Source organism: Ambystoma mexicanum, chromosome 5p (assembly GCF_040938575.1).
Source record: "Ambystoma mexicanum isolate Mex_15411 chromosome 5p, UKY_AmexF1_1, whole genome shotgun sequence".
In the NCBI taxonomy this organism is placed as follows: Eukaryota; Metazoa; Chordata; class Amphibia; order Caudata; family Ambystomatidae; genus Ambystoma; species Ambystoma mexicanum.
This window is the reverse complement of record NC_090930.1, coordinates 1,119,866,848-1,119,879,386: the sequence shown is the minus strand read 5'-3', so window position 1 is coordinate 1,119,879,386 and position 12,539 is coordinate 1,119,866,848. Positions and strand designations below refer to the sequence as shown.

General features: G+C 49.7%; 1 protein-coding gene across 2 annotated transcripts in view; it reads left to right on the top strand.

Moving 5' to 3' along the window:
* CAP2 (cyclase associated actin cytoskeleton regulatory protein 2) overlaps nucleotides 1-12,539 on the top strand; it is a 1,372,251-nt gene that overhangs the window by 462,807 nt on the left and 896,905 nt on the right. For both annotated transcript variants that reach the window (XM_069613602.1, XM_069613603.1), the window contains one exon: nucleotides 12,362-12,439. In XM_069613602.1, the coding sequence (XP_069469703.1) occupies nucleotides 12,362-12,439 (78 nt within the window). The remainder of the gene's footprint in view (nucleotides 1-12,361; nucleotides 12,440-12,539) is intronic.

The following is a 12,539-nucleotide window of genomic DNA, read 5'->3' as shown; positions in this document are numbered from 1 at the left end:
GGGGAAGGGTGAGCCAGTTCTACCAATGCTGGCAGTCCATAACATCAGACAAATGGGTGTTACAGGTGGTGCGCGAGGGACACACCTTGGAATTTCTAGACCAGCCCCCTTCCTTACCCCCGGCTCCACGCAGGGTACATATGTTAAAGCAAGTCCTGTCCGAAATCCAGAAACTGCTGCACAAAGCAGCGATGGAACTCTCTAAATGGGAAGAGTTTCTACTCCCGTTTCTTCCTTGTTAAAAAGAATGGTCAATGGCGACCCATCTTGGACATGAGGGCGCTAACCAAATATATCAAGCGCATCAAATTCAAGATGACAACTCTGCAAGGAGTGCTCCTTTGGCTAAATATGCACAATTTCTTGCCCACTCTAGACTTGGAGGACGCTTACTTCCATGTACCGATCCATCCAACACATAGAAAATTCCTCAGGTTCACTGTGGGCGATCTTCATTTTCAGTTTCGAGTGCTCCCGTTCGGTCTAAGATTAGCACCCAGGGTGTTTACAAAATGCCTAGCACTAGTGGCTGCAAAACTCAGGAGGACAGGAACAGAAGTCTTTCCATATCTGGACGACTGGTTGATAAGAACGAATTCCGCTTCAAGCGCGCGTTTGGCAGTTTCAAGGACAACAAATCTCCTAAGAGGGTTGGGATTTGCCATAAACGAAGCAAAGTCCTGTCCAGTTCCCAGCAAGACCGTTTCTTTCCTGGGAGCCGATCTCGACACCAACATTCCCAGAGTGCGACCGTCGGCAGAAAGAGCATCAGAAATTCTCCACTTGACATCTTCTTTCTTAAGGAGAGAAACAACATTGGTGCGCTATTACAAGTCCCTCCTGGGCATGATGTCCTCATGTATATTCCTCATACCAAATTGCAGGCTTCGCATGAGGCCCGTTCAGGAGGCACTGGACCACCAATGGAAACAAGCTCTCGGTTCGTGGGAGGACATCGTCCAGATTCCTACATCCCTGCACAGGGCTCTTTGACGGTGGAACGCTCTGCAGAACCTTTTACAGGGAATGCCGTTTCAGGCACCAACATCGACCCTTCTCTTAAGGACAGACGCGTCTCTTTTGGGCTGGGGTGCTCATCTTGGGGACCTACTAACCAAGGGCTCCTGGTCACCCCAGGAGTCACAACTTCACATCAACGTGTTGGAACTCGGGGCCATTCGGTGGGCACTGAAAGCTTTCCTTCCTGTAGTAGCGGGGCAGGTATTCACTGTACAGACAGACAACACGACCTCCATTCACTACACAAACAAGCAAGGAGGCACAAGGTCAGAGATTTTGTCTCAAGAAGCTCAACTACTATGGGCATGGGTCCTGCATCATGGAGTCCAAATCAAGGCGGAACATCTTCCGGGAGTGGACAATGTCCTAGCGGACAAGCTGAGCAGGGACTACACGTCTTCTCACGAATGGGAGTTGGACGAGAAGGAAGCCCAACAGGTTTTTGCTTTACAGGGCCATCCACATCTCGATCTTTTTACCAACTAGAAATGCAAAAGGTTTGCTTCCAGGTACCTAGTGAGTCAGTCAGTATGAGACGCGTTCTCAGTGGATTGGACGGGAATATTCCTATATGCCTTTCCCCCCTTTCCCCTCATCTCCAGGATACTACGCAGACTTAGAGAGCAGAAATGTTCTATGATCCTAATTGCACCTGACTGGGCACGGCAGGTCTGGTACTCGACCCTACAGCACCTGTCCCGATGGCCCCCGATTCGCCTCAAGGTGCATCAGTATCTATTGACGCAGCAGAACCGCAAGGTCCTCCGTCACGATCCAGTGAGCCTGTCTCTCAAGGCCTGGTTCCTGAGCAGCGCAAACTAATGAATCTCAATCTGCCTGCGGAATGCTGGGACATAATCGGAGCCCCAAGGGCTCCTTCTACACGCATCACTTACACTAGGAAATGGACTTGTTTTTCCAAGTGGTGTGAGACATGTTATTTATCCTCTCATCGCCTCGGTTGAGCAAGTACTTCCCTACTTATTGCACTTAGCCAAAGCAGGTCTTTCACTGTCTTCGATGCAGGTCCACCTGTCAGCCATTGCGGCATACACGATGGCCCCAGAGAGGCAGTCCTTACTCTCCCTTCCGGCCGTTAAGGTCTTCCTGAAAGGACTTATGCGTACATATCCGCCTACGCCCACGCCGGTTCCAACCTGGAGCTTGAACACTGTGCCAACAGCCCTCCTGGAGCCTCCTTACGAGCCCATTCACAGGTGTGACATAAAATTCTTGTCATGGAAAACGGCTTTCTTGATAGCCATTACTTCGGCCAGGAGGATCAGTAAGTTACAAGCCTTATCATCTGAACCTCCCTTCACCTTGTTCCATAAGGACCGTGTCATTTTGAGACCACATCCTAGGTTCCTCCCGAAAGTAGTATCGGAAATGACGTTCACAGAACGCATTGTCTTACTAACTTTCTTCCAGAATCATTCTTCGGAAGCAGAACGAACATTGCATTCTCTGGCCATAGCAAGAGTTTTAAAGTTTTATTTGCAAAGGACTAGAGAGTTCCGTTCTTCTAATAGACTGTTCATCGCCTTCTCTGGCAATACAAAGGGCCATCGTATTTTCAAACAAGGTCTGACGCGCTGGGTCTCTTCTTGCATCAACCACATCCATCTAACGAAAGGCAACCTCCTTCCCAAACCGCCCTCAGCGCACTCCACCAGAGGGAGAGCGGCATCAACAGCATTCCACGCAGGGGTGGCCTTGAAGGACATATGCAGAGCCGCCACGTGGAGCACTCTGCACACGTTCGCTAAACACTATTGCCTGGCTGAAGATACCAACAAAGAAACTGCAGTTGGACAGGCAGTGCTACGCCACCTCTTTGCATAAGGTAGGACCAGCCTCCTTTTCCCACCTTTCCCTGAGTATGTAACCGTTGTGTTGCTGCATGGTAAAAGGTTGATCAGAAATATGTTTTTACTGTATTTATGCATATATGCATATTGATGGTGGCATGTTTTTAACTGCTTGGTATTCTATTCAAGCATCTGAATCTATGAAAGATCCAATGCTGGAGAAGTCTTAGTTACTTACCTTTAACTGTATTTCTCCAGCATTGGTATCTTTCATAGATTCACATGCGCCCACCCCCGTCCCATAAGAGGCTGCTCCTTCGCTCAGCACCCATCATACTGTAATTCCTACGGTTCAAAATCTGAAGATAGCTGCCTGGGGCGGAGCTTAAGCCCTGCCACCTCATTGGTTGGGCTCATAAAGGACCAAAGTGAGGTGGAGGGGCTACACAATAGAATCGCTCATAGGGCATAATGGACTATGTACGTGCATTGCTATTAGCAATATGTGTATATTAAAAAAAAGAGGTTTTAATAATAATTTTTATCACTGAGGAGTCCCAGTCTGACGGGGAATATTCAAGCTTCTGAATCTATGAAAGATACCAATGCTGGAGAAATACAGTTACAGGTAAGTAACTAAGACTTCCTGGGTACTGTGACGAATCCTAGGATCACGCCACTTCTCCCCCAGGGGGAACCCTTCCCTATATTCCACCCAGGGGTGGTAAAAAGCAGGAGAACCTCACTGGGAGAGACTACCCTCCTGGTGGAACTCCCTAACCCTCTGACTTTTGAGAACGATGAAATCCCTAAAAACCTACTGAGAATCCATTTGACAATACTACCATCTGGTAGTGTGACGATTCTTTCCTTCCTTCTATAACCTCTAATGCTATATCTCTTGTAAGTATTGAGAAGGATAATGTTTAAGGAGTCCAAAAGAATACACATCTGTCAGGCTTGCAAGAGGTGGCCCCAAGGAAGCCTAAGGAATACATCTCAGAAAAAAAACAAAGACTTTCATACTATGCTGGGGCAGAACCAGCAGAGAGATATAAAGAGAGATGAAGGACTAACCAGCGAGCGTGCCGGTGTGCAGCCTGGAGGACTTGGGAGTTTCAAACTCTGAGAGGGGACCAGGGGAAAGACTGTGCAGAGGATGCCGGCTGGAGGCAGAGAGAGTCCTTCGTGGTTGTAGCAGAAGCAGACCCCAGTGTGAGTCTTGGAAGAAGCAGTGGCATGACCTTAATGAGGTGGACAGTTTGGTCCAATAACTATGCAGACATCATGAAGAGCAGAGCAGAACCGGAACAGCTGAAGTGGAGGAGAGAAGGGAAGCCGCAGACACAGATCCCAATCCCCAGAAGAAACGCTGATGTGCGGCAGCGTACAAGCAGGTAATCGGGGGCACGGGAGACCCGTGAGGGTGCGGGGGTGGCAGAGAGGACGACTCTGGGTAATCTTTCTCATCCCAGTGGCAGCAACAAATTTATTGGGGAATGGAACATTAAGGTGTGCATCAGGAGGAATCTCCCTCGTCCAAGTGGCAACAACAAGGCTACTGGTAAAAAGAACTGTGTATTGTACTTCAGGAGTAATCTCCCTTGTCCCAGTGTCTCCAAAGACATTACTGATCATGTTTGGAAGTTGTTGAAAGATACCAAGAGTGAATTAACCAGTGACATATGCCTCAGAAGTGATCTCCTTCATCACAGAAGTTGGTGGAGAAATGCTAAAATTAAACTAACTGTAGAAGCTGGAAGAAACTGGAGAAGATGCATTCCTCAGAGGAAATAGGATTGTATAACCTATAGGGGAGCTCTCAAGGATGCCCAGAGAGCTACACAAAATAAAGAGATATTGTGCAAGTAGAGAAAGTGAACCAGGAGAAGGGAGGCATTCTCCTGGTAGTAATGTGACATAAGAACTGCCAGAAGAGGTCAGACCTTTGGGACACAGAAGAAGGGAGGCTTTGTCCTGGTTGTTTCAAATATTGAATAACTCACTTGTTGGAACATTGTACTTGGTCCTGTAGGGCTATCTTTTTTTTGTCGCCAGGAGAAGGGAGTCATTCTCCTGGGGCTCTTTAGGTTTTGTATTGTTCCTGGTGGAAGAGTTAGTGTAGGCGTTTGGACAGAGGACGGGCATAGAAATGTTTTTAATCCTTGCTATTTTCAAGAGAAAATCAAGAGGTGATCGGCATAAAGGTTTGAGGAACTGCTCCTTAACCACTGGCAATTTCTCTTGGTACATTTCAATTCCATTTTTTGTATTCTGTGTGTGCCATTACAGATGAAGTACTCTCTTATGCAATTGGCCTTGAACATACCCCCAATCCCAAAAGGGAATCCAGAGAGGTTTGTCAGGTTATTTCTCCTCTGCATCTGTAGACATACCTCGACAGACCTGTTTTGTCCTTATTGAGCCTCAACGCTTAGTTGCAGCTTGAATTAACTGTCGCAGGAATTCCTGCTGTCTCCTTCTACACTGATACTGCAGTGTTGCGTGTATCAAAGTCCTACAACTCCAAAGGGAATGCTTATGACGTGGATGTCCACATCCTTAACACTAAGTGGTTAAGCAGTTCTCCAGCATAGGTTCTGGCATGGATTCACATGCTCATGAATATTCCTCATCGTCAGGCAGGGAATCCTCGGTAAAAAAGAAAGCAGTCTTGCTTTAAAAGCTTGAAAACTGCCTTTTTCCCATTACCAATCACTGAAGTCTGGGTCATACTGAACCCATCCAATGACGACTGTCTCCCCAAGCCCCACTCCCAGTGGCCATGTTCAGATTTTTACTGCACACTTCAGTGCTGGGAGTCCTCTCGCGTTGCTCTTGAAGCTATTTTTTCCTATTTGTAAGTTTTCCACTGATAAATTGTTCTATTTTTATCCAAACCTTTCTCGTTCTCTGACCGTTGGCGAGTGCCAGCAGCTGGGACGCGTTGCTGGTGGTGAAGATCTACAGCTACACCGTAGGATCTTCGTATTCCCAGTTCAGAAGGCCCAGTTAAGGCCTACTTTGCACCTCGCGATGTCGGATGAAGGCAAGAGGAGTCTTTTCAAACTCTGTGCCAGATGTGGCTTGAGGAACATCTACGTTGAAGACCTGCACACAAGGTGCCTCTATTGTCTGCATCCTGATCATGACGAGGACTGATGCAAGCTCTGCTGAGGTTTCCCCGCCAAGACGAAGCAGGACTGTTGCTGCAGGTTTGTGGCATGGCTAAAGGAAGAAAGGGCTCTGGGCGTGGTCTCTTGGCATGCAGAGTTTCCCTCCAGGTCCTGACTACCTTTGGAGCGTTCTCCCTCTGGGAAGAGGTCTAGATGCACTGAGGATGTTCGTTCACAGAAAGGCTAAGCTCCACACTGATGATTTGACCCATTCCGTCGTTGCTGCGGATCCCAGTTCGGAGCACACCCACTCCCCATCACCTTCCCTGTCCACGGTAAGCCTACCAGTGGGTGGTGTCATCGGAGAGACCGACCCGCTCTTCCATACTTGGCCCTTCATCGAAGGATAGACCAAGGAATGACACTCGCAAGGAGGGTTATAAAAGTTCCTCATCGATGCCTACGTCCAAGACCTCGCCAGCGGTGACACGGTCAGCGTCTAACAAGCAGAGACCGCCATCTACCACAGCCACGACCCAGTTGACGGCTGACCCCTCGACGACCGCTGCTGCACCTCTGATGACGATCCTGTCAACAACTGTCCCATCAACATCAATGGCGAAATCTTCACTGTGGTTTACACTGCCTTTCTGGCCCAAGACCGCCTCGACCATGACTACTCAGTCTGTGAAGGCCTCAGTAGTTTCTTCTTTCCCGAAGGAGGCAGGAAGATCAAAGGGACTGTTGTCACCGATGGATTTTCTCCCCAGGCCTATGGCGGGTCTAAAGGAGGTAGCAAGGGGTTGTGTCATGGCGATCTACACAAGGTCAGACAAAGACTCCTCACAGGAAGGCTGCTGCTTGTACCAGGGAGGGGACAACCCAATGGGTGAAGAGACTACGTCCTAATGGAACAGGACTGGCCACCGACCCCGACAAGTCGCACAAGCCCTCTATCAGTGCCAGCCCCAGTGGTTCCTCAACAGGGCCCTAGAGACATGTCTCTCGATATTCTAACTACACTGTACACTCTGGTGTTAGAAATACAACAGCAGCTCCCAGCTCGGTTGGGGACCCACCACCCCAGGCACAGCCCACCAAGACCACGGTACAGACCCCTCCCTGCGGGTCCAAAGCGTCCTCCAACACCAAGGCGGCCAACGCCACCCTCCACTCTGGCTGTAGCGGTGGTGGATCCACTCCATACGGACAGTGGAACGGACAGATACAGGCACTACGTAGACAGTTGAGTTTGACTTTGTGCTACCGGATGGAGAACCGCTGGGTGCTGACGATCCGCCCCCCAGGGCATCGCCTCCTGACGAGATGGGTTCCTTCCACTTCATGCTTTCAAGGGCGTCTACTCTCTTCAGCTTGCCTGAGGAAAAGAAAAAAGAGGGATTTCTTTACCAGAGACGTACGTCATTGAGGAAGTTCGTAACTTCCATTCCTTTGCTGGACGATGTTTAGGAAGAAGGCCTAGCTCTCATGAAGACCCCAACCTCTGCACCAGCAAAACTGGACAGATTTGAGAAAAAGTACAGGGTGCCTGACTCGGCCCCTAAATGCCTCAGATCAAAGCCCTTCCCGGACTCTGTGGTTTCAGTCGCCGCAAGTAAGCGGTCAGCAAACCCGTCCTCCAAATCCATGGTTCCCCCTGACCAGGAGGGGAAAAAGCTGGATGCAGTGGGCAAGCATATCCTATATACCTATGCTTAAACGGTGAAAGCCGCCAATGCCATCCCGGTCCGTTATGACCGCGAGTTGTGGTTCAAGCCGGGCCCAATTCTGGATTTCTTGCCTGAGGCTTTTAGGCCTATTTCAGGCGGGCAAGGTGGCCTCAGACCACACCATCACGGTGGCTTTGGATGTAGCAGACTCAGGTTTCCACTAAATGGGAAACCGGATGGCACTCAGATGTCAAGGCTGGCTAAAGGCCACAAATTTCATTCATTCCGGATGTCCAATCCAAGGTGGTGGATATGCCATTCGATGGGGATAACCTCTTCGGCAAGGTGGTGGACGAGACTCTTCAAGCTATAAAGACAGAAACTGAAACAGCATGATCGCTGGGGTCCTTGCAGCAGCAACAGTCTTCATCCTTTTGATCCTCTAGAGGGTAGTTCAGATCCTCGAAGGGCTACGCAACCACTTCATACTGTCAACCCTCCTGCTACACTCCCCTAGAGGCATACAAGGGGCAGTTCACAGACTTTCAGCGGAGGGGCACAGGATAGTCGTCCACAAGTTAGAACGCAAAGGCCCAAGGAGGCCTGACCGGCCCAGGGCCCAGGCACCCACTTTCGTGCCCCGGTGGCGGGGCCGTCAGATGCACATTGTCAACCAGTGGAAGAACATTACCACCGAGTGGGTGCTGGACATACATCCCGCCCTGCGGAAAGAAGGTAGCTGCACATGGCCCAGCTGCTACGAGAAGTGCAGGCCATGTTAAAGAAAAGGGGCAATGGAACCTATTGTGCTGCGCCTCTGGGGCTCCTGAGTATACTCCAGATAGTTTCTGGTCCAGACGAAGTCAGGGGGATGGCATCCCATCTTAGACTTGCGATGCCTCAACGAGTACCTGAAGTCCAAAAAGTTCAGGATGGTCACGTTGCAGCAAGTACACAGATAGCTGGAAGAAGGGGATTTCCTAGTGATGTTGGACCTAGAGGATGCCTACTTCTACGTCCCCATGCATCCAAAGCATTGTAAGTTCTTGCGTTTTGCGGTTCTGGGGCGGTGCTATCAGTTCAAGGCTCTGCCCTTCGGCCTGGAATCGGTGCCAAGAAAGTGCCTGGCCCGTGTGGCGGCAAACTCAAGGGCCTACATGTCTATCTGTACCTAGAAGACTGGCGCATCCGGTCCCCCTCTCAGGATATGGCGGTGCAGCACACTAGGGAGACCATACGCCTTCTAACGGATGTCAGATTCTCCATCAACTATCTGAAGTCCTGCGTGGTGCCATCAGAGAATGCTCTGTTTCTGTATGCCCACCTCAACACAGTTGCATCTCTTGCATTTCCCTTAGAGGAGAGAGTGGCAGCTATGCTGGGAAATGTGCATCGCCTAGCTATGGCTCAATCCACAATGGTGCGCGCCATCAAGTCGCTGCTGGGCATGATGTCATCCTGCATTCGCCTGATTCCATTTTGCAGGCTTCAGATGAGACCTCTGCAGGGAATTCTGGACGCCAGGTGGATCCAGATTACGGGCAAATGGAGAGACAGGATTTTCCTCAACCTAGACTTCAGAAACGCCATTCAGTGGTGGGGGGGTATGCAAGCACCTTATGCAGGGTGCACCGTTCCAGGTTCCCCAGTTCCAGGTTCCCCAGTTCCAGGCTACGGTCACCACAGACACCTCTCAGGACAGATGGGGGGGGCTCACACCGGACAGTCCCACGGCCCTTTGGCTGCTGGAGGAGAAGGCTCTGCACATCAATGTTCTGGAGTTGCGGGCTGTGTTTTGGGCCCACAAGTCTTTCCTACCTCTTCTGCAAGGGCGGGTGGTGAGGATCTTCACGGGCAACACCACCACTGTTTTACATCCGGAAACGGGGCAGGACATGCTCCCCCGCTCTCCCCCCTGGCGGTGCAAGCCTTGTGGCACTGGGCCATTCTTCAGGACATGTTTCTCGTCCCATTTCATTTGGCGAGCATCAATAACGCCATTGCAGACTCCCTCAGCAGGGAGCTGCAATCCTGCCATGAATGGGAGTTCCAGCAGGCACAGACGTCGCTTCTCTTCAGCATGTGGGGCCAACCCCGGATCAACCTCTTTGCGACAGCAGCGAACTTGAAGGGCCAGGCTTTCACCAGCAGGTTTCCCCAGCTGGGGGAGCCTGGGAGATGCATTCTCGTTCACATGGGAGTGCCTCTACTTTTATGTCTTCCCTCCAATTCCTCTGCTGCTACTTGTGATCAACACACTCAAACGCTGTTGCAGCAAGATGATACTCGTGGCCCCGCCAGATCTGGTACCCAGAGCTGCTCCGCATGGCGATGGCGCGGGCCATCTGGCTGCCTCCTTTTCCCAACCTCCTCTCCAGAGAAGAAGGAACGATACTGCACCACAACAGTGTGGCTGAACCTCACGGCTTGACTCCTGCAGCCCTAGAGTTTGTACATTGACATTCCTCTAGAATGTCGGAAGATCCTGGCCAAGGCTAGAGTGTCTGTTATGCTTGAACTAAAATGGCGCTGGTGCGCAGTGCATTCTGGGAGCGCTCAGAGCCATGATGGATATTTATTTCATGCCGCAGTGAAAAGCTGCACACATTTTGCTGAGTGTTAGATTCACAGTGCTGAGGAAAACATGCTTTCCAAACCTGGTATGCGGTCAAGGACATTTCTGCTGGGAAAGCTAACTTTGTTATGGTTTGTTACGAGTGTGTTTTTAGAGAAGGGAGGCACTCTGCTCCTTGAGGGTGGCTGTCGATTGACCCAGCTGGCAACCAACGGCTGCTCATCAATGCGCAAGTGCCATTTCCAGAAGGTTCGAGGATCGCCACCCCTTTTCAGAGTGTGCATATATGCGGGGCACCGGGGGTGGTCAGGTGAGACTTCAGCCGGAGGAAGACGCTTACGTCCGGCATTTCTGTGAGCTGTGGTGCTCTCGGCCTGGCTGTTCCCAGGGTCTTCCAGCCGCTTCTGGGCGAGTTGAGGAATACATTTACGCTCACGGTGATGTATTTCCTTTTGAATTCTTTGCTTCTTCTGTGATTTATGTCTGTTATTTCTGTGAGTTATTTCTATGTTATCACTGGTTGCTTCTAAACTTAGAATAAATAGCCGTATAAGTGCTGATTATCTTCTAAGAGTGGGTGATTGCGAGTTATTGCGTCTTTCTGCGTTCAAAGTATTGGCTCTATAATTGCATTGGTGATTTATGTTTTTCCGTGCACTCTGGGGAGAGCAATACAGGTGTCCTCTACACTGTCGTGTTATGGCCACAAACTGAAACACTTCACTGTGTGGCTCATTGCGTAAAGGATTACAACTCCTGCCGTACCTGTTGTCTTAAGCCAAGGCCGATGTGGCACACGCCTCTATGGTGCATCTGGCGGCCATTAAGCGGAACACAAGGTCATTGCTGTGGTCTCAGACTCGTCAAGGAGTTTCTGAAAGGCCTCTTCAGGACTTTTCCTCCAGTGAAGGCTCCTGCCCCGGCTTGGGAGTTCGGTGGTGTTCTCACTAAATTCATGAGACCTCCATTCGAACCATTGCATCAGGCCTGGCGGGTCAGGGAGATTCAGGCTCTTTTCCTGCAAGCACCCATACTTCTCCTTCCATGCTCCGAGGGTGATGCTTCGGACCCACCCCACCTTTATACCGAAGGTTCCTTTGGAATTCCAAATCAATGAACCCTTGATGTTTCCAGCCTTCTTTCCGAATCCTCCTTCGCCCGCTGAGAAGTCACTACATACACTGGACGTTGCTCATGCCTTGAAGTTCTATGTGGCACGCGCAAAGGATTTTTGGAAGATGTCTCAACTCTTTGTACATTTTGGAAATGTGAATCATGGCAAGGCCCTGTCGAAAGCTTCCATATCCAGGTGGCTCTCCCGCTGCATCTTGCACTGTCATAGTCTGGCCCATTCCACTAGAGTCACCACAGCAATAACAGCGTTTCTCTCTGGTGTTCCCATGCTGGATATTTGCAGGGCTGCTACATGGAGTTCTGTGTACACCTTCACGAAATTCTACTGCATCGACAGGGATTACAGGGAGAAGTACAGAGTCTGCCAGGCAGTGCTATGCCACCTGTTTGTTTGAGGTGAGTCTGATCCAAGGGTAAGTAGTTGTATTTTTGTTGAGCCTTGCCACCACCCATGGTTGTGTAATTGTTACTGCTGTGTATTCGTATTCATGAGCATGTGAATCCATGCCAGACCCCATGCTGGAGAAGGAAATAGTTACTTACCGTTGACTGTTGTTCTCCAGCATGGGTCTGGCATGGATTCACATGTGAAACCTCCCTCCTTCCCCTCTGTGGCTCTTCTGGGTTCATACTGTCACTTTACATGCTTTCAAATCTGAAGATGGCCACCAGGGGTGGGGCTTATGGAGACGGTTGTCATTGGATGGGTGCAGTATGACCCAGACTTCAGTGATTGGTTAATGGGAGAAAGGCTTGTTTCAAGCTTTTAAAGCAAGACTGCTTTCTTTTTTATCGAGGATTCCCGGCCTGACAGGGATTATTCATAAGCATTTGAATCCATGCCAGACACACACTGAGAACAACAGTTACAGGTAAGTAACGTGTTCCTTACTCATCCAATATCATTATTATATCATTCTTAAATTTCATACGCGCTCTTTCTTTGACTTACACAAACAATTGTACAAAAAAGATGCAAGTGCAAAAAGCATGTCCCAAAAAAAGTAATTTTGTAAAATTATTTTTCTCTTCTAGGCAGGACTGGTGGAGAGTGCTTTCCGGTCACAGAGAACATTCATTTTACTAGCTTCCCAGTGTCAACAGCCTCCAGAGGTAAGGATGGCAGAATGTGCTTCTATGATACATACACGGCGGTATGCAGGCATAGATTATTTGAAATAATATGGCCCTTCACTTTAAAGGGTTTATTGCG